The following is a 19,572-nucleotide window of genomic DNA, read 5'->3' on the forward strand; positions in this document are numbered from 1 at the left end:
ACAAATTATATATCAAAACGTGCGTCCTGATCGGGATCGGTGTGCTATTACTTTTCTCAACAGTTTACGAATTTTTCGCGACTACGTCGCGAAAAACTGCGCAAAAAATTTGCATGTAAGTCAATGGGACGGGCGAAAAAAAAAAGAGCGAAAAAGACCAATCATTGGAGTTTAACAAAAGTCTACTGCTCAGGCATACTTTCACCTAGAGACTCCATTTAAACTTTAAACAGTAGACACAAGTCTTGTGTATTGTCGTATTACTCCACGTTTTGATAGGTCATATAGTTTTTGATCAATCCCTGATCAATGACCATGATCATTTTTGGAGAAATTATGAGTTTATAATGGGTGTGTATTGCATGGAATGTTCGTGTCAGAGTGCGTGACATCATCGGTTAGAGTGGGAGAGAGTGAAGAAACATTCAGTATTTTTTCTGGATAAATTGCCACCACGGCCACAATTTACACTCTACAGACATAATTTTTTCAGAATTTGTAAGACAAACTTGTTATCTCTCATGTCATGTGCTCAAAATATCAGAGAGACTTACAGAACTTACAGAATCAGCCTCTGAGTGCGGCCACGTCTGTCCCTGCTCCTCATTGAGTCCAATACAAATATTTTCTGAGAGGAGCAGAACGGCCTGATGTTTTAAAACTGCCAGCGTCGCCAAAATATTTACTGTAGAAACACCAAATCGTACCGAAATTTTCAGTAAGTCCTTAGAGCAACATTGATCTGTGTTTTGTTCTGATAGGAGTTACCGTTTTGTCATGCTAAGCCTAATTGTGAGGCCGGTTTAGAGGCAGAAAATGGCTGTTTTTCTCCACGTTTCTGTCTGTCTCAGCCTGCGGGGCCCCTATCGCCGTGGTAACCTCTTTGATCCTCAGGCCAGAGCTCGTTAACTTCATAAACAATCCACCTGGCGCTCGTTTAAATGTTTATAAACACAGACACAGCTAAATCAGACTGACACAGGATGCAGCTACTAACTAACTATGTGTCAAGTCAGTCACACACACACACACAGACTCTAGAGCCAGCTTCATGTGATTACAGTCACACACACACACACACACACACACACACACACACACACACACACACACACACACACACACAGGTAACCTAATGTGGTTACAGCTCCTCCATATCAGTGCTTATAGAAAGATGATCATGTGTCTGTCTGATCAGCTCTGTCTTGACCTTAAGATCGTGGGTTTGATTCCCATGTTGACAGAGATGGCACAACCCGCAGTAGCTCCCGTGGCCCATTCAAAATTTCCCGAGAGGAAATTTTCTAGTTAGGGCCACGGGCAATCGCACCGGGCACTGATCCCTACAGCTATGAAATAGCTGCAGGGACCAGTGCCCGGGCGAAGCCCGGGCACTACTGTTATTGTGTGGATTTTTTCTTCTTATTAGTGTGACTGCTGAAGCAGTCACACTATTGTTCTTCTGTTTGGCCATTTTCTTCCGCCTTTTTACGGTCTTCTTCTAGTCCTTCATACTTTGTGCTATTTCAACAATTCATATATCAAAACGTGCAGCTTTTTTTGAACTTTATCGGCATTACTTTTCTCTTTTTAACTATTTATACTTTTTAAAATATTTAACTTTTTCACAAAAAATCTCACATTCATCAAAGTCTCAACCTCTCTTCTTCACAACTCCACTGTAGTGTAGGGGTTAGGATAACTGCTTGCCAACCCTAAGGTCACTGGTTCGAATCCAAGGGAAGAACTCTTGTTATGTTATGTTGAATTCTGCTCTCCTCCCCCGCCTTCAATTGGTTACAGGTGTTTGTTATCTCCTTGATTACTCATACCAGTTTGCAGCACATCATCACATTACAATGAATGACAACAGTCTTGAAAGCAGTGTGCTCTCTGTAGCCGAGTGGCAGAGTAAAGGTTTAGTGATCATATGGTCATGGGTTCGATTCCTGCCTCAGTCTTTTCACTTCATTGCTTGACTTTTGATTCCAATTATTCAGCTGTCATTGGACAGTCTTTGATTCCTCATAGTATAAAGCTCATTGTAACTCAGGTTCTCTGTGGCCATATGGTTAGTGCTCAGCCTGAAATTCACAGACATTTTCATTCTAAGTCATTCAAGCTTGACTCTCAAGCTTTCTTGATGTTGACAGTGTGCAGATCATTAACAGACAACAGTCTCTGCAACTGTGTGTGCACTGTGGCCTAGAGGCAGAGTGGAAGTCTAATGACCATGAGGATGTGGGTTCGATTCTGACCTTGGTCAAACATTTGTATGGTGATCACAGCTTGCACTATTTGCTAATTCTGCAACAGCGTTCAGTTGCTGTCAGCAGTCACACCATTTCCATTCTTGGAAATGCTTTTTCTAGTTATTATTAGTGTGACTGCTGAAGCAGTCACACTATTGTTCTTCTGTTTGGCCATTTTCTTCCGCCTTTTTACGGTCTTCTTCTAGTCCTTCATACTTTGTGCTATTTCAACAATTTATATATCAAAACGTGCAGCTTTTTTTGAACTTTATCGGCATTACTTTTCTCTTTTTAACTATTTATACTTTTTCAAATATTTAACTTTTTCACAAAAAATCTCACATTCATCAAAGTCTCAACCTCTCTTCTTCACGACTCCACTGTAGTGTAGGGGTTAGGGTAACTGCCTGCCAACCCTAAGGTCACTGGTTCGAATCCAAGGGAAGAACTTTTGTTATGTTATGTTGAATTCTGCTCTCCTCCCCCGCCTTCAATTGGTTACAGGTGTTTGTTATCTCCTTGATTACTCGTACCAGTTTGCAGCACATCATCACATTACAATGAATGACAACAGTCTTGAAAGCAGTGTGCTCTCTGTAGCCGAGTGGCAGAGTAAAGGTTTAGTGATCATATGGTCATGGGTTCGATTCCTGCCTCAGTCTTTTCACTTCATTGCTTGACTTTTGATTCCAATTATTCAGCTGTCATTGGACAGTCTTTGATTCCTCATAGTATAAAGCTCATTGTAACTCAGGTTCTCTGTGGCCATATGGTTAGTGCTCAGCCTGAAATTCACAGACATTTTCATTCTAAGTCATTCAAGCTTGACTCTCAAGCTTTCTTGATGTTGACAGTGTGCAGATCATTAACAGACAACAGTCTCTGCAACTGTGTGTGCACTGTGGCCTAGAGGCAGAGTGGAAGTCTAATGACCATGAGGATGTGGGTTCGATTCTGACCTTGGTCAAACATTTGTATGGTGATCACAGCTTGCACTATTTGCTAATTCTGCAACAGCGTTCAGTTGCTGTCAGCAGTCACACCATTTCCATTCTTGGAAATGCTTTTTCTAGTTATTATTATTTTTCCACTTCCGGCCGACTTTCGGTTCGCATCTAGTCCTGCAACTCGAAGAGTTGCAGGACATATTATATATCAAAACGTGCGGCTTGATCGGGATCGCTGTGCTATTACTTTTCTCAACAGTGTACGAATTTTTCGCGACGTAAGTCGCGATTTACTGCGCAAAATTTTTGCATGTAAGTCAATGGGACGGGCGGAAAAAAAAGACCAATCATTGGAGTTTAACAAATGTCTACTGCTCAGGCATACTTTCACCTAGAGACTCCATTTAAACTTTAAACAGTAGACACAAGTCTTGTGTATTGTCGTATTACTCCACGTTTTGATAGGTCATATAGTTTTTGATCAATCCCTGATCAATGACCATGATCATTTTTGGAGAAATTATGAGATTATAATGGGTGTGTATTGGACAGAATGTTCGTGTCAGAGTGCGTGACATCATCGGTTAGAGTGGGAGAGAGTGAAGAAACATTCTGTATTTTTTCTGGATAAACTGTGACCACGGCCACAATTTACACTCTACAGACATAATTTTTTCAGAATTTGTAAGACAAACTTGTTATCTCTCATGTCATGTGCTCAAAATATCAGAGAGACTTACAGAATTGACAGAATCAGCCTCTGTGTGCGGCCACGTCTGTCTCTGCTCCTCATTGAGTCCAATACAAATATTTTCTGAGAGGAGCAGAACGGCCTGATGTTTTAAAACTGCCAGCGTCGCCAAAATATTTACTGTAGAAACACCAAATCGTACCGAAATTTTCAGTAAGTCCTTAGAGCAACGTTGATCTGTGTTTTGTTCTGATAGGAGTTACCGTTTTGTCATGCTAGGCCTAATTGTGAGACCGGTTTAGAGGCAGAAAATGGCTGTTTTTCTCCACGTTTCTGTCTGCCTCAGCCTGCGGGGGCCCCTATCGCCGTGGTAACCTCTTTGATCCTCAGGCCAGAGCTCGTTAACTTCATAAACAATCCACCTGGCGCTCGTTTAAATGTTTATAAACACAGACACAGCTAAATCAGACTGACACAGGATGCAGCTACTAACTAACTATGTGTCAAGTCAGTCACACACACACACAGACTCTAGAGCCAGCTTCATGTGATTACAGTCACACACACACACACACACACACACACACACACACACACACACACACACACACACACACACACACACACACACACACACACACACAGACTCTAGAGCCAGCTTCATGTGATTACAGTCACACACACACAAACACACACACACCTTCATGTGATTAAAACACAGTTAACGTGCAACAGAATTTAAACTTAAACCATGATTTAATCTGGTTTTAAAGTTAAACCTTGTTGGTGTCACACACACACACACACAAACACACACGCACACACACACACACACACACACACACACACACACAGGTAACCTAATGTGGTTACAGCTCCTCCATATCAGTGCTTATAGAAAGATGATCATGTGTCTGTCTGATCAGCTCTGTCTTGACCTTAAGATCGTGGGTTTGATTCCCATGTTGACAGAGATGGCACAACCCGCAGTAGCTCCCGTGGCCCATTCAAAATTTCCCGAGAGGAAATTTTCTAGTTATTATTATTTTTCCACTTCCGGCCGACTTTCGGTCCGCTACTAGTCCTGCAACTCGAAGAGTTGCAGGACATATTATATATCAAAACGTGCGGCTTGATCGGGATCGCTGTGCTATTACTTTTCTCAACAGTGTACGAATATTTCGCGACGTAAGTCGCGATTTACTGCGCAAAATTTTTGCATGTAAGTCAATGGGACGGGCGGGAAAAAAAGACCAATCATTGGAGTTTAACAAACGTCTACTGCTCAGGCATACTTTCACCTAGAGACTCCATTTAAACTTTAAACAGTAGACACAAGTCTTGTGTATTGTCGTATTACTCCACGTTTTGATAGGTCATATAGTTTTTGATCAATCCCTGATCAATGACCATGATCATTTTTGGAGAAATTATGAGATTATAATGGGTGTGTATTGGACAGAATGTTCGTGTCAGAGTGCGTGACATCATCGGTTAGAGTGGGAGAGAGTGAAGAAACATTCTGTATTTTTTCTGGATAAACTGTGACCACGGCCACAATTTACACTCTACAGACATAATTTTTTCAGAATTTGTAAGACAAACTTGTTATCTCTCATGTCATGTGCTCAAAATATCAGAGAGACTTACAGAACTTACAGAATCAGCCTCTGAGTGCGGCCACGTCTGTCCCTGCTCCTCATTGAGTCCAATACAAATATTTTCTGAGAGGAGCAGAACGGCCTGATGTTTTAAAACTGCCAGCGTCGCCAAAATATTTACTGTAGAAACACCAAATCGTACCGAAATTTTCAGTAAGTCCTTAGAGCAACGTTGATCTGTGTTTTGTTCTGATAGGAGTTACCGTTTTCTCATGCTAGGCCTAATTGTGAGACCGGTTTAGAGGCAGAAAATGGCTGTTTTTCTCCACGTTTCTGTCTGTCTCAGCCTGCGGGGGCCCCTATCGCCGTGGTAACCTCTTTGATCCTCAGGCCAGAGCTCGTTAACTTCATAAACAATCCACCTGGCGCTCGTTTAAATGTTTATAAACACAGACACAGCTAAATCAGACTGACACAGGATGCAGCTACTAACTAACTATGTGACAAGTCAGTCACACACACACACACAGACTCTAGAGCCAGCTTCATGTGATTACAGTCACACACACACACACACACACAAACACACACACACACACACACACACCTTCATGTGATTAAAACACAGTTAACGTGCAACAGAATTTAAACTTAAACCATGATTTCATCTGGTTTTAAAGTTAAACCTTGTTGGTGTCACACACACACACACACACACACACACACACACACACACACACACACACACACACACACACACACACACACACACACACACAGGTAACCTAATGTGGTTACAGCTCCTCCATATCAGTGCTTATAGAAAGATGATCATGTGTCTGTCTGATCAGCTCTGTCTTGCGCTTAAGATCGTGGGTTTGATTCCCATGTTGACAGAGATGGCAAAATCGGCAGTAGCCCCGCGGCCCATTCAAAATTTCCCGAGAGGAAATTTTCTAGTTAAAACATGTTACTTCACTAACAGAGCAAAAATTCCCCTCCCACCTCCACCATGCTCCCCGCTTGCCGCGCAGCCCCGGCCGGTGTAGCCACCGCTACACCGTCGGTCAGGCTGCCGGTGGCTTGTGTTACACCGTCACATCCCCGCAGCGGGCCCGGCAAGCAAGGCCCCCGGTCACGGTTTCACAAGCACACTCACACAACACACCCTCTACCGTCCCCGTTGTGGGAGACGCGGTAGAGCGGAGCACCGTTGTCAACCGGGTAAAAGCTACCGTTGTCCCTCTATATGAGCGCTACAACCGGCGAGGCTGCACAAGAAAACATCGCTCCCCACTGGTTGTAGCGACCACACAGTTAGCCCCGCGCGCTGCTAGCCGACACCGTGTCACTTCCACGGTGCGTCTGGCTCAGCGTGTTGACCGGCTGACGAGCGATGGTTGTCACCGCCGAGCTAACGGCTACAGCGGTGTTTTCCGGACAATGAGATGGCTGCCTCATGCTCGTCTAACCCACGCCGCTCCAGTGAAGCGGCCGGGCTAACACGAACTGTCTCCCCGGTAAACAGCAGTGGAGCGGCCAACGTGTCTGACCGCTCTGGTCCTGTGGCTGTTATTTCCACGGGCGGATCTAACAGCAGCAGGGACGTCATGACGGTGAGGTGCCGGGCGGCGGTGGTGCGTTCAGGTGACACCACGCCGGCTCGGACAACAGAGATGCGTTCACGGACGGCCCCGCGAGCTCGGACAACGGGCCTGGTGTGTTCAGGGACGACTCAGCCCTTTCACAGAGGGCCCCCCATGGGCCAAACTCCCGTTTATGGCGGGTTTGGCGGCGGAGAGGGCCGAAATTGTGTACCACAGCTTTCTAGAAGCTGCTCCACAGCTGTCTGCGCGTCCTCTCACGTGTTTTTACGAAGCATGGCAGAGCAGCTGCGTACTGACAGACTGGCTGGACAGGACCCTCAGACTAGGATATTCTCTCCAGTTCTGCGGGCTCCCCCCAGCGTTCAGGGGCATACAAGAGATGAATCTATCCTCTCAACAAGAGATAGAGTTCCTCGAGGGGGAAATTCAGGACCTGCTATCAAAACAGGCCGTGTCAATTGTCCCTCTTCACGACAAGGAACGAGGTTTTTACTCCCCATACTTTTTGGTTCCCAAAAAGACAGGGGGCTACAGACCCATCCTGGACCTCCGTGCCCTGAACACACGTATCGGTCGCAAAACGTTCCGCATGCTAACCACAAGGAGGCTGCTGGAACTCGTCCAACCAGGCGATTGGTTCTCAACCATCGACTTGAAGGACGCTTATTTTCACGTCGAGGTGGCACCAAAACACAGGAAGTTCCTACGTTTTGCATTCCAGGGAACAGCCTACGAATACAACAGGCTGCCATTGGGCTATTCCCTGGCCCCTAGTACGTTCAGCAAATGTGTGGACGCAGCGCTACAACCGCTGCGCAGCCAGGGTATGAGGGTCTTCTTTTATCTGGACGACCTCATCGGGATGGCCAGGTCCAAACAATGGGCCATTTTTCACACAGTTCAGTTGATACTTCACCTGACCAAGTTGGGTTTTGCCATCAACTGGAAGAAGAGCAACCCCCAACCAAACCAGCGGGCCGAATACTTGGGGATTGTGCTCGACTCTGTCAGCCTGAGAGCCACTCTGTCGGAGTCCAGACGGACAGCCCTACAGCAGGAGGTTCTCAAGCTGCAACAGGGTCCACGTGTCACAGCCTTGACCGTCATGCAAGCACTGGGGCACATGGCAGCAGCTCACCCGGTGGTTCCACTAGGACTGCTGCACATGCGTCGCCTGCAGAGATGGTTCGCCAGCCTACGCTTAGACCTCAAGAGGCAGAAGTTTCGGCTGCTGACGGTCCCCCCAACAGTGTGGGGCAACCTGCAGTACCTCGTACATGTCGGTGTTCACGGACGCCTCCCTGATGGGGTGGGGAGGCACCTGCCTGGGGAGGGCGATAGGTGGTGTGTGGCCTCCGGGGGAGGACCGCCACATCAACCTCCTCGAGTTACAGGCAGTGTTCCTGGTTCTCCAACACTTCAGTCACCTGTTAAGGGGGAGACACGTGTTGGTGAGGACCGACAATCGCACCACAGTCGCTTACATGAACAGACAGGGCGGTGTACATTCCGCTGCCCTGTTAGCGATGGCGGAGAACCTGTGGTCATGGGCTTCAGAGCACCTACAATCTCTGAGAGCCCTCCACGTTCCAGGAATCGAGAACAGGGGGCCGACCTCATGTCAAGGGGCGGCCCCCTGGAAGACGAGTGGAGACTGCAACCAGAAGTGGTACAGCAGATCTGGACACGATTCGGGAGGGCAACGGTGGACCTGTTTGCCAACAGGTCGAACACCCACTGCCCCCATTGGTTCTCCCTGAGCCCGCAAGACCATCCACCCTTGGGGGTGGACGCGTTTGCACACACTCCATGGCCAAGAGGGCTACTTTATGCCTTCCCCCCCCTCCGTCTCATCCCCCAGCTACTGGAGAGAGTGAGAGTGGAGCGGCTGAGGGTCATTCTGGTGGCTCCCGACCGGCGGTCGGCTCCGTGGTACGCAGAGCTGACCACAATGATGGCGGCCCCACCATGGCCCATTCCCCAAATCCGGGGGGCGCTGTCACAGGAGGCAGGCGCGATACAGGCACTGCCGATCCTGGGCCAGTCGCTTCAAGCCTGGGCCCTGAAAGGGACAGGTTAATGCGGACTGGGCTGACTGCGCAGGTGGTGAAAACCATCCAAGCGGCTAGGGCTGGATCCACCATTGCCTGTTACAGGGCTAAGTGGTTAGGTTTCCAGCATTGGTGCGAAGAGAGGGAAGTGGACCCACTGACATGCTCAGTGGGAGACACTCTTTCCTTTCTACAGCTTTTGGTTGATAGAGGGCTGTCTCACGCGACTGTTAAGGTTTACGCTGCAGCCATCTCATCATGCCATGAAGGGTTGGGCGGAGGTCCAGTCTTCGCCCACCCTCTGGTAAAACGGTTCCTGCAGGGGGTCAGAAGGCTACGACCAGTGGTACGCACTTCTGTACCACAGTGGGAATTGCCACTGGTACTCGAGGCCCTCACAAGGGACCCCTATGAGCCTTTGGAACGCTCCTCCTCAAAGGTGTTGTCGTTCAAGACAGCGTTGCTTCTTGCTCTGACGTCAGCCAAGAGAGTGAGCGAATTGTGTGCCCTGTCAGTCCACCCGAGTTGTTTACTCCTTCGCGGGGACCGCAGTGGTGCCATCCTTAAACCGAACCCCTCCTTTCTTCCTAAGAACATAAGGAGCTCATTTCGGTCCAGAATCATCCAGTTGGAGGCTTTTCACCCTCCCCCTCATGAGGATTCGAGGGAGGCGAAACTGCATCTCCTATGCCCTGTGCGTGCGTTGACATACTATGTCGACCGAACAGCCACTGTCAGGAACACCGACCAGTTGTTTGTGTGTTATGGTGACGGGACGGCTGGCAGAGCCCTGTCCAAGAAACGCTTGGCGAGGTGGATGTGTGAATGCATCCTCTCAGCCTACAGTCAAGCGGGTCGAGAACCGCCCACTGTGGTCCGGGCGCACTCCACAAGAAGTGTGGCGACGTCTACGGCCCTGTTCAGTGGTGCGAGTGTTGAGGACATATGTACGGCGGCATCGTGGTCTTCACCCTGCCCGTTCATAAGGTTCTATCTCTTGGATGTATCAGGCTCCTTCTCCAGGTCTGTGCTCACTGTAGGGTCACAGGACATGTGAGAGGAAGGATGTGTCAAGTGTTTTTAAATACTTGATCCCCACAGGGTGTCATGCACCTGCATTGGACTGTGCTCTGCTAGGACACTGTCAATGAGGTGCGCAGGAGGTCTAGGGTTGAGACCCCTGCGAGGTTAGACCACAACTTCACCTAGCCTAGTCAGGTGCTGCTAACTGGGATGAAGTTGGTCCCGTTATCACTCCATACGGTGGTTAAGATTAATAAAGTGGTGACTGGGTCTTGGTACCTAACCGGTAGCTGGTGTGGTCAGTGGGCGGAGCCTCTCCCGCGGCAGGGAGTACATAAATCGGGGCTTCGCCTACTGTACCCATAGAGTCCAGTAGAGGGCGAAGCCTGTGTGAGATATAACGAAGGTTACGATATTGTAACCCTAGTTATATTAACACAGGCGGAGCCCTCTACTTAGGGCCCTGCCGCTCTTTCGCCTTACGCTGAAGTTTGGTGGAATGAGGGCAGCTGGCGGTGCATCTGCTTATATAGCCCGCTAAAGGGCGGGAAAGGTAGGCACGCCATACTGGCCGGCTACGTACATGCAAATTTCAGTGGGCCATCGCGCATACGCGATTGGAGGAGAGATATACCCATAGAGTCCAGTAGAGGGCTCCGCCTGTGTTAATATAACTAGGGTTACAATATCGTAACCTTCGTTCTCTCCCCTCATTGGATAACACTTGTATCCCACAAGGAAAATTTTCTCCTCGGGTTACAGCAGAGCAGAGTGACGGAGAGACTCGTGTTTAGGCTGAAATACTTCATGTAAGTGATTGCTGACGGAAAATAGGACTATTTAGGACTTATATTAACAAAAACATTCCACTGATATCTGCTTTAAATACACACCTTCACACCACACTATGGTAAATCATAAATCATTTTAGCTTCATATTTTTATTGCAGTGTGTGATAATATATGATGAGAATATATGAGTGTAAAACAAAATAAAAAATGAAATATTGCCTCTTTAGAAAAAAAAAATCTAGGCGTTTATGCAGGTGCATGATGATCAAATGTAAATTTGATTGGTCTTTGAGCGGTAAGGATCTGTAGCTACACACACATGCACGCACACACACACACACACACACACACACACACACACACACCTAAATCATTTTAGCTTCATATTTGTAACTAACAAGTGCTGTACAACGTCCAGTGTTGTGCAAGTTAGTGAAAAATAGTAACTAGTTACAGTTACTAGTTACTTCATTTAAAAACTAAAAAGTAATGCGTTACTGAGAAAGTAACTTTTTCGTTACTTTAAAACTTTTTGTTTTCCCCCAATGCTCCCACTAAATAAAGGTTGACTGAATAGGCTTTATGCACAGCTCCCCTACTTCCTGAACTTAAACCAGCTCCTTTATTTCCTGTCTTGCATTATTGGACAAACTGATTAATCCAGGTGTGTCTGTGACTCTGACCTCAGTAGTCACAACAATGGTCAGACTGACACACGGATTCAGGAGCAGTGGAGCAGTGGAGCTGTGCATAAAGCCTTTTCCCCTCTATCCGTCATTTCTACTGATGCTGATGAAAAAACCCTTTTTTTATTGTACCATCCACCATTGTATTGTACCATCATCATCATCATGCTGCATGATATCAGCAGCTACAGCAGCTTTGACCTAACAGAACTGCAAAAAAAATCTTGAGGATACGTCTTGACCGAGTTACATTCAAGAACCTGTTTTCAGTGACGGAAAGTAAATTCACTCCAGCGGTAATTTTTCTGTAATCAGCTGTGTTTACCGTTTCAGGCGTCATAATTGGAGTCCGTCTGTCGGACTCATACTGCTGCTGCGCGGGTGGAGTGGGTACTTGTGTGTCTCGCTGTGACTCTGGAGCTGTGTCCCATGGGCTGCAGGCTGCACTGGCACACAGCTGATCGGTCTCAGATGCTGCGTTAGCTACGTTACCTTAGCTCGCCGTCATGCCCTGATCTGAGGCAGCTGACGTGTGGCCGAAACCACCTTGCGTTTCATTCAACCGAACTGTAGTAACGCGCCACTTCACATTCTCAGTAACGGCAACGGCGTTGTAACGATGGGAAAAGTAATTAATTAGATTACTCGTTACTGAAAAATACACTCACAGAAATATTTAACCCTAATCTTTAAGATTTATGTAAAATAATTAATAACAAAGTTCCATTTGATTTTTTAAATATTTTTAACATAAACCTACCTAATAAACTTTACATGATGCATATGCATCAGTGTAATAAAGCCTATTCATTTGAAATGCATATTCACCAGGTTTATGTATTCAGTATTAATATATTTTATTGAATCTAAATGCATATTAATCAGATTATGTATTCAGAATACATTAAGTATATTTATTTGAATTACATAACAATTAGGTTACCTATTCAAGACGAATAATGTGTATTTGTTTGAAATACATAAAAATTAAGCTTAAATTTAATTAGAATGCATGAGATGTATGTATTTCTAATGATTAATATCCATTCAATGTTTTCTATTAGGTTACCTATTCAAGATGAATAATGTGTATTTGTTTTAAATACATAATAATTAAGCTTAAATTCAATCAAAATGCATTAGATTTATGTATTATTTAACATTTTATTTATTAGGTTTCTAAAGGGATGTGTCAAGTTAGAGCATTACAAATACTCAAAAGGCAGCAACACAACTTCGCACTACACCACTTGCATTGAGCATACCAAGTCATAACATCACAAATAGGAGCTATACCAAGACATTTTCGGACACAGAACCAGTGTTCATTCACAAGTGTTTAAAAGAAAAGAACAAACAAAGATCTAAATATTAGAATGGAAAACAATTTCTGTACTGTAAACAGACCTTTCTGCACCAATAAGAGACTCCTTCATAAACACTACTTAAGTAGACCGGTAAATCAACCTGAATAAGAGTTATACTTACAGTTCATTAACATTTTGAGGATTTTTTTTTTTTTGTTAGCCACAACCATAGCAATCCAAAACACTGCCATAAGGCTAAGTAGTTGAGTCGCTTTGCACCACTACACTGACATGTCTAAAATCACAAGTGCAGGGATCTGAAGAGAATATTCTGCTGCAATAACAACCTAGAACTGTAAAAAGAAAATAAAAACATTGGAAAATGTACATAGTTCACTCAAACAAGTATTGAAATTTGCAGTAAGTCACTTTGTTATATTTTCCAGACGGAAACATCTGTGTATCAGGAACATCTTGATTTTCAGTGGTTGGACTTTTAGTGAAAGCTTGGTTGTGTCCACTTCCATCAGGATTTTCTGGAACACTTTAAATGTGCTCTTGAGGTCCTTTGAGTATCTTAAGTGCATAAATCAGTCAGAAAAGCATCACACATCCAAGGGTGACACTTTGTAGGTTTTGCAGAACATCCTACACCAACATGCATATCTCGTCTCCAGGATCGGCACCCTCCCCTCGAATCATGTAGATGACCGTGGTTGTCTGTGTTATCCCCAACTCAACCTCTGCATTCGCTGTCCTGGAGAATTAACAAAGAGAATTAGTTATGTCTCAGTGCTATCCACAGTGATACTCATTTAAAAAAAAAAAAAAAAACACACCTTAGATAAATGAATCAATAACTAAAAACACACTCACTTTAGCTGTCAATGCCATAATGTTGCAGATTTTCTGTCCTGCAGATCCTCCTTTGGTACGGAAAAATGTAATCAGGTTGTCCATTGAACGATATCAAGGGGACAGTTGTTAAACACATGAACTCCAAGTTGACCTGAAAGAGAGGAGAAAAGACAGGATATAACTGACTGTTATTAAAATTTAACAGAGAATGTAATTTGCATCAATATTTGTATGTTCATTTGTTGTAAAGGTAAATGTAAACATTGACAATACATGCAGTATTTCTTCACCTCAGTCAATAGAACCCTTTTCACCTCCAGGCTTTCAGTGACTTCACCTCTTGGATGGTTAGGGCAGAATTTAACGTCTGCCTTCCTGGCCTTCCAAAAGGTTCTTCCAACCTGTGAATGTACATGGACAATCTGGTTACATGGATACTAGCAGCAATAGTGGATATGTTTCAACTTCAAATGTTTTAGTAACTCATACCTGGTAGATTATGGTATTTTATTTGGCCACATTCGCATCTGTAAGGACAAAAAAACATTGATCAGTTGTGGAGTCATCAACAAGTACAAGTCTTTCAGTTGGATAGTTCAACACTTATACCCAGCATTTCAACAATCCTAAAATTGTGTGACATTGCTTTGATTCCTAAAAAAATGTCTCATGTTATGCCCCTGTGAGCATGATAACGTGACTTTTGTTTAGCTGAGAGCACCTGAAAAATACTGCCCTTCTGATTTTCATATCTGACATTTTCTACAAATTTAAACTCTGGTTAAATGTGCACTCAGAGCACTCAGATGCTCATGCATCAGAGCATTTTCACTAACTGCACAACGTGCGCGGAGAAAAAGAGAGAGACCCAGTCAGGGACGTGCACATGACTATAGAGGGGCAGGGGCTCAACATCAGAAAAGGGCAGTACCTATGTACAATTTTTTCAGGCCTTAATATCAAAATAAATAAATTACAGTTACTATTTAGTCGGTAGAGAAAGCCTGCACGCCTTCAGGACTGCAGTCAACATGCTGGACCAATTTCCCAACTTCCCGAAACAGAGTCATGACTTCTGAACTGGTATCCTAAGACTAATATGGTATTGGGGGCACATTAACATGGCTTGCAGAAAAAAAAAATCATGTGAGTGCAAGTGCAAAATAGAAGTAGGCTAAGCCTACAGGTTACACACACAAAACCAAGAAATGACTACTGTGACTGCTACTGTGCATGTTTCAGAACAGCTGCAATATTTACAACAGCAAAGTCACAATTACCAGTAACTCAACATCTGGAAACAAATTCAAATAGTCAGTGAAATCAAGCTAAGTGAGTGATTCCTCCTGTTGCTGTTGTTGTTACAGTACATTCAGGTGATGTTAGACAGAGGACGAGGTGGGGCTAAACTCTTAACAAGCAGTCAGCTAAACAAACACAAATGGGTCTTTTCTGAAATATGACTCATATTAAGCTCGTTGAATAAGTGGACGGCGACTTGTCAGAACCGACAAGGAAGTGATGTTGGTGGATTTATAACTCACAAGATTCGACACAAGTCGCTCCACTGTCACGTCTCATCTACGTGCGGCACACATCGATGAGGCAGCTTCTACTTCTCTCTCTCTCTCTCTGGACGTGCATGTGAGGGAGCGCGCACCGCGGGGCACCCCCCCCCCCGCCCCCCCCCCCGCCCCTCAGTGAGAGACGGAGCGGAGCAGCAGCGGACAACACACACACCAACGTACACAATACCGTATATATTACAAGGAAATGCGTACGGTAGATAACCGTGGCATTTTGACAGCGCGGTTATTTACATCCTCATGCACAACAGGAATGCATTTATTGGAGAAAAAAAAACAAAAAAAAACAACATAGAAAAAGGGCACTTTTTAATACGAGGCAAAAAGGGCAGGGGCTCAAGCACCCTTTGGGCCCTATGTGTGCACGTTCCTGGACCCAGTGCTGGCTGTACTGTGGTTGCTCTGAGCCGTTAGCATGGCGCCGAAATTCAAACCAATATGCTCCATGCACACACGCTGCAACGTTACCACCGATCAAATTCAACCGGACATGTGCTAACCATAGACTCAAAATATGGTTTATAAACCGTCTTTGATAGACTGTAAGGTGCTAACTTTATAGTGCTAGTGGTGCAACAGCTGTCTGGACATGAACCTGTAGTCTGCAGTGCAGGGCTAATTAACTGCTCACATACTTGTGAATATTTTAACTTAACTAGTGAATCGTTGGATAAATGAAAAAAAAAAATTAATGCACAACAAAAGCAGAACTTACCAGTTGATGCAAGACCGGGGGCCTGTTGTTCGAAAGTAGAATAAAGATATCCAGGATAAGTGGGAAAGCCAGGTTGGACAAAGTCTCATAAGTCCATCCTGGTTTAGTTGGTTGTTCCAACGCTGAGTCAGGCTGAGGAGCAGCAGCTTTGTCAAGCCAGGTGGAACTAATTCTCTCGTCAGTAGACCACAGAGACTGATCACAGATTCACTGATGAGAGGACAGGTGTGGCCACTTTCCTCCAATCAACAGGAACTTAATGCTGACGTCAGGTGACACACCTCTTTCAAAAAAAAAAAAAAAAAAAAAAGCTGTCGTAAAGCTCAGAGAGAGCGCAGCGGACAACTGCGGACAAATTTAATAATCCAAATTCCTTTCACAAATTAACAGTTGGTGCACTTTGCCTTAATGATGAGCAGTGGAGGTTGATTCATTGCACAAATCTAAAGTAAAGTTTACAGCACATGGCCAAAAGTGCAAAAGGTGAAAATTAATTAAATATTAGAACATTATGCTGTTTGGTGCTCCAATAAATTGCCAATAACAAAGATGAGGTCTATAAATTATTTGGAATGTGCTTACACTCACTCAATTTCATTCTTATTTTCTTACCTCAACAAATATTTAGACATATCTATTTTGTAACATATTTTATGAAAAGAATTTTGAAGGCCTAATTATGAAAAAAGATCCTAATAAATATTGTAAATGTTTCATGTTTTTTGATTATTGTAAATGTATTTTATTAATTTATAAATCAGGCCAATATGTACATAAGAACATGAAATAACTGTATGAAACACGTTGATTTCTGATCAGAGTGACTGCTGACTTGACAGATAAAGACAACAGAATCAACTAAGCCTGGCTGTTAGCCTGGTCTGGAGCAGGCTAGCTGCAGAGAATAAATCACCATAGTAACTTGACCAGGATAAAGGTATCCAGCTTTCGAACAACCGACTTGAGGCTAAATTCAGCAGGATAACCAACATATCCCGGCTTAATCCCTTATCTAGGTTTCGAACAACAGGCCCCGGAGAGCCCTTCTTCTTCTTTCAACTGACTCAGAATTTGAATTTGAAAGGCAGTTGACAGGCAGCTGCATTACCGCCACCTACTGGACTGGAGTGTGGAGCATGGATGCACTGAAATCTTTATGTGACCCTCATGTAAACCAATCACATAAGTTTTAACAGTTAAAACTTATTAAACGTATTTAACTAAATTCATTTAGTTAACACTTATTTCATTTAGTTAAAATTTAACTAAATGAATCACTGATGCTCTATGGCTCATCATATTTAAACCATGTTCATATGTTTTAACTGATTAAATTTAATTCTTTTCACATTTAGCAGATTTATGTTGATTTTAAGTAATCTGAATAAATATATTTTAAAAATTTGGTGTTTTAAATAAAATCAAATAGATGCAAATACATAATACTAAACTCTGCCATGATTCATTTTTGTGAGTGTATAACGCCGTTAGTAACGCTGTTATTACCAACACTGACAACGTCAAGCCGGCTTTGCTCTGCCGTACCGATGGAGTTGTATTATGTTTCCATGATTTCAGTCATAGTTACGTATAAATTACGGCAGCCAATCAGCGCTGAGCGACAAGCAGCTGACGGCCAGAGACTTGGGATTTCTCATCATGAGTGACAGAGCAATTTGTCGACAAAAATAAAAGGTCTGGTGTGAACGTTGTGTGTGAGGACTGCGGATGGAAATTAGCTCTGAGCTAAATCCGGCACACTTACAGGATGCTTCAACTGTTCATGAATGTGCACTGTCCTCAATCAAATAAACAATAAATGAAATGAATGCAGCTTTAGGAATCTTTGTGAATAAGGGCCCTGAGCTCCAGGACTCTGTGCTGTCCACACATCAGAGTGACACTAGAACATGTTCCTGTCTGATGTTTTAGTGTGTTGAAGAATCATGTTCTGGAGACACAGCTGCTTTTTAACATTTGTGTTTATTATTATGTTGAACACAGAAATATCACATGTTGAATTCATGATGTTTGATTTCATCAGACTGTTGCAGTCAGTCTGTTACAGCTCTGAATCAGTTAGAGAGTATACCATTAATCACATGCTGAATGATTAGTACTGATTAATGAAAATGTTCATAATCAATAAAAAATATTTAAAGGAGCATTATCGCAAATACAGCAGTAATAGCATAAAATAAGCTGAAATATGCAAAAGATGGGTCGGGGGGAGCCATAACTAAATTTACAAAACAAGGCTGCTCTCTCTCTCTCTGACAGCTGCCCACTTGTTTATATCTGATAAACTCCGCCTGGCTCCATCTAGTGGCCGAATTAAGAATTTGGATTTGCGATAATGCTCCTTTAATGAATATTTAATATTGAACATCACTGTATGGAACACTCTTTAAGTACCACAACTGCAGCTCCCCCTAGAGCTCCCAGTGGACCTCCAGCTGCACCTCCAATTAAAGCTGCTTTTAAAACATTGATAAATGAATTGCCTGTCTCTGCTGTTCTTCTTGCTTCTTCAGGAGCCATAGCTGGATTTTCTCTCAGTAGACGTTCCTGTTCTGCTCTGATGACTCTCTCAGCTTCTTGGAACATCTGATTGGTGTAGCAGCTTCCTCCATTTTTCTGAACCATTGTGTTGATCTTCTTCAGCAGCTCAGTGACTTGGTCATGATTCTTCTTGTCTCTGTTGTTGAACACGTGGTATCTTCCACCACACTGGCTGATGAAGCCACAGAGAGCTTGATTCTTACAGATCAGTGTTTCTATGGTAACATCTTCTGCCTCTATGTCATCTCCATGGGTGAACAGGACCATGCTGTACTTCATTGCTTCTTCTCCAAACATCTTCTGAAGGATCTCCACTGTTTCTTCTTCTTCTTTAGTGAATCTGCCTGGTTGGATCACGATGAGGAACACATGAGGACCAGGAGAAGCAAAGCTGACGGCTTTAGCCACCTCTCTCTTCACCACTTCCATTTCTTTTTCAGTGTCAAACAGACCTGGAGTATCAACAACAGCCACTGCTTTACCATCAACAGCTCCTGTTGCCTTTCTGCACTCTGCCGTCACTGAGGATGGAGACAATGTAGATACAAAGGCGTCCTTATCTCCTAAGATGGTGTTTCCCACTGCACTCTTTCCAACTCCAGTTTTCCCAACAAGTGCAATCCTGAGATCTGTTGGAGAATATTAAAACTCATTATTGACCATTGTTGTTAACAGAGTGTAAACTAAAATTACAGCAGTGCGTCTCCAGAGAGAAACAACAACTGTCTTTAGAGTCTGTGGTGACCAGGGGTCCGTTTCACAAAGCAGGTTCAACAAACTCTGAGTCTTAAGGCCCTTTCACACCGGAGACGTATTTTTCGCGCAAATAATTCGCGCATCAATATTTTTTTTCGAACCCCGGTTTTCATCACGGGTCCTTTCACACCGACCGCG

General features: G+C 44.0%; 1 protein-coding gene across 1 annotated transcript; it reads right to left on the bottom strand.

The window, feature by feature from the left end:
- Positions 1-18,504: 18,504 nt before the first annotated feature.
- Positions 18,505-19,311, bottom strand: LOC146959755 (GTPase IMAP family member 9-like; the record flags this gene model as incomplete). Its single annotated transcript, XM_085772931.1, has 1 exon — positions 18,505-19,311. A coding segment is annotated over one exon (807 nt), but the record flags the coding sequence as incomplete, so codon positions are not given.
- Positions 19,312-19,572: the final 261 nt, after the last annotated feature.

This window comes from Trachurus japonicus, unplaced genomic scaffold, assembly GCF_045865225.1.
Source record: "Trachurus japonicus isolate A0001 unplaced genomic scaffold, Traja_1.0 AP031100.1".
Lineage (NCBI taxonomy): Eukaryota > Metazoa > Chordata > Actinopteri > Carangiformes > Carangidae > Trachurus > Trachurus japonicus.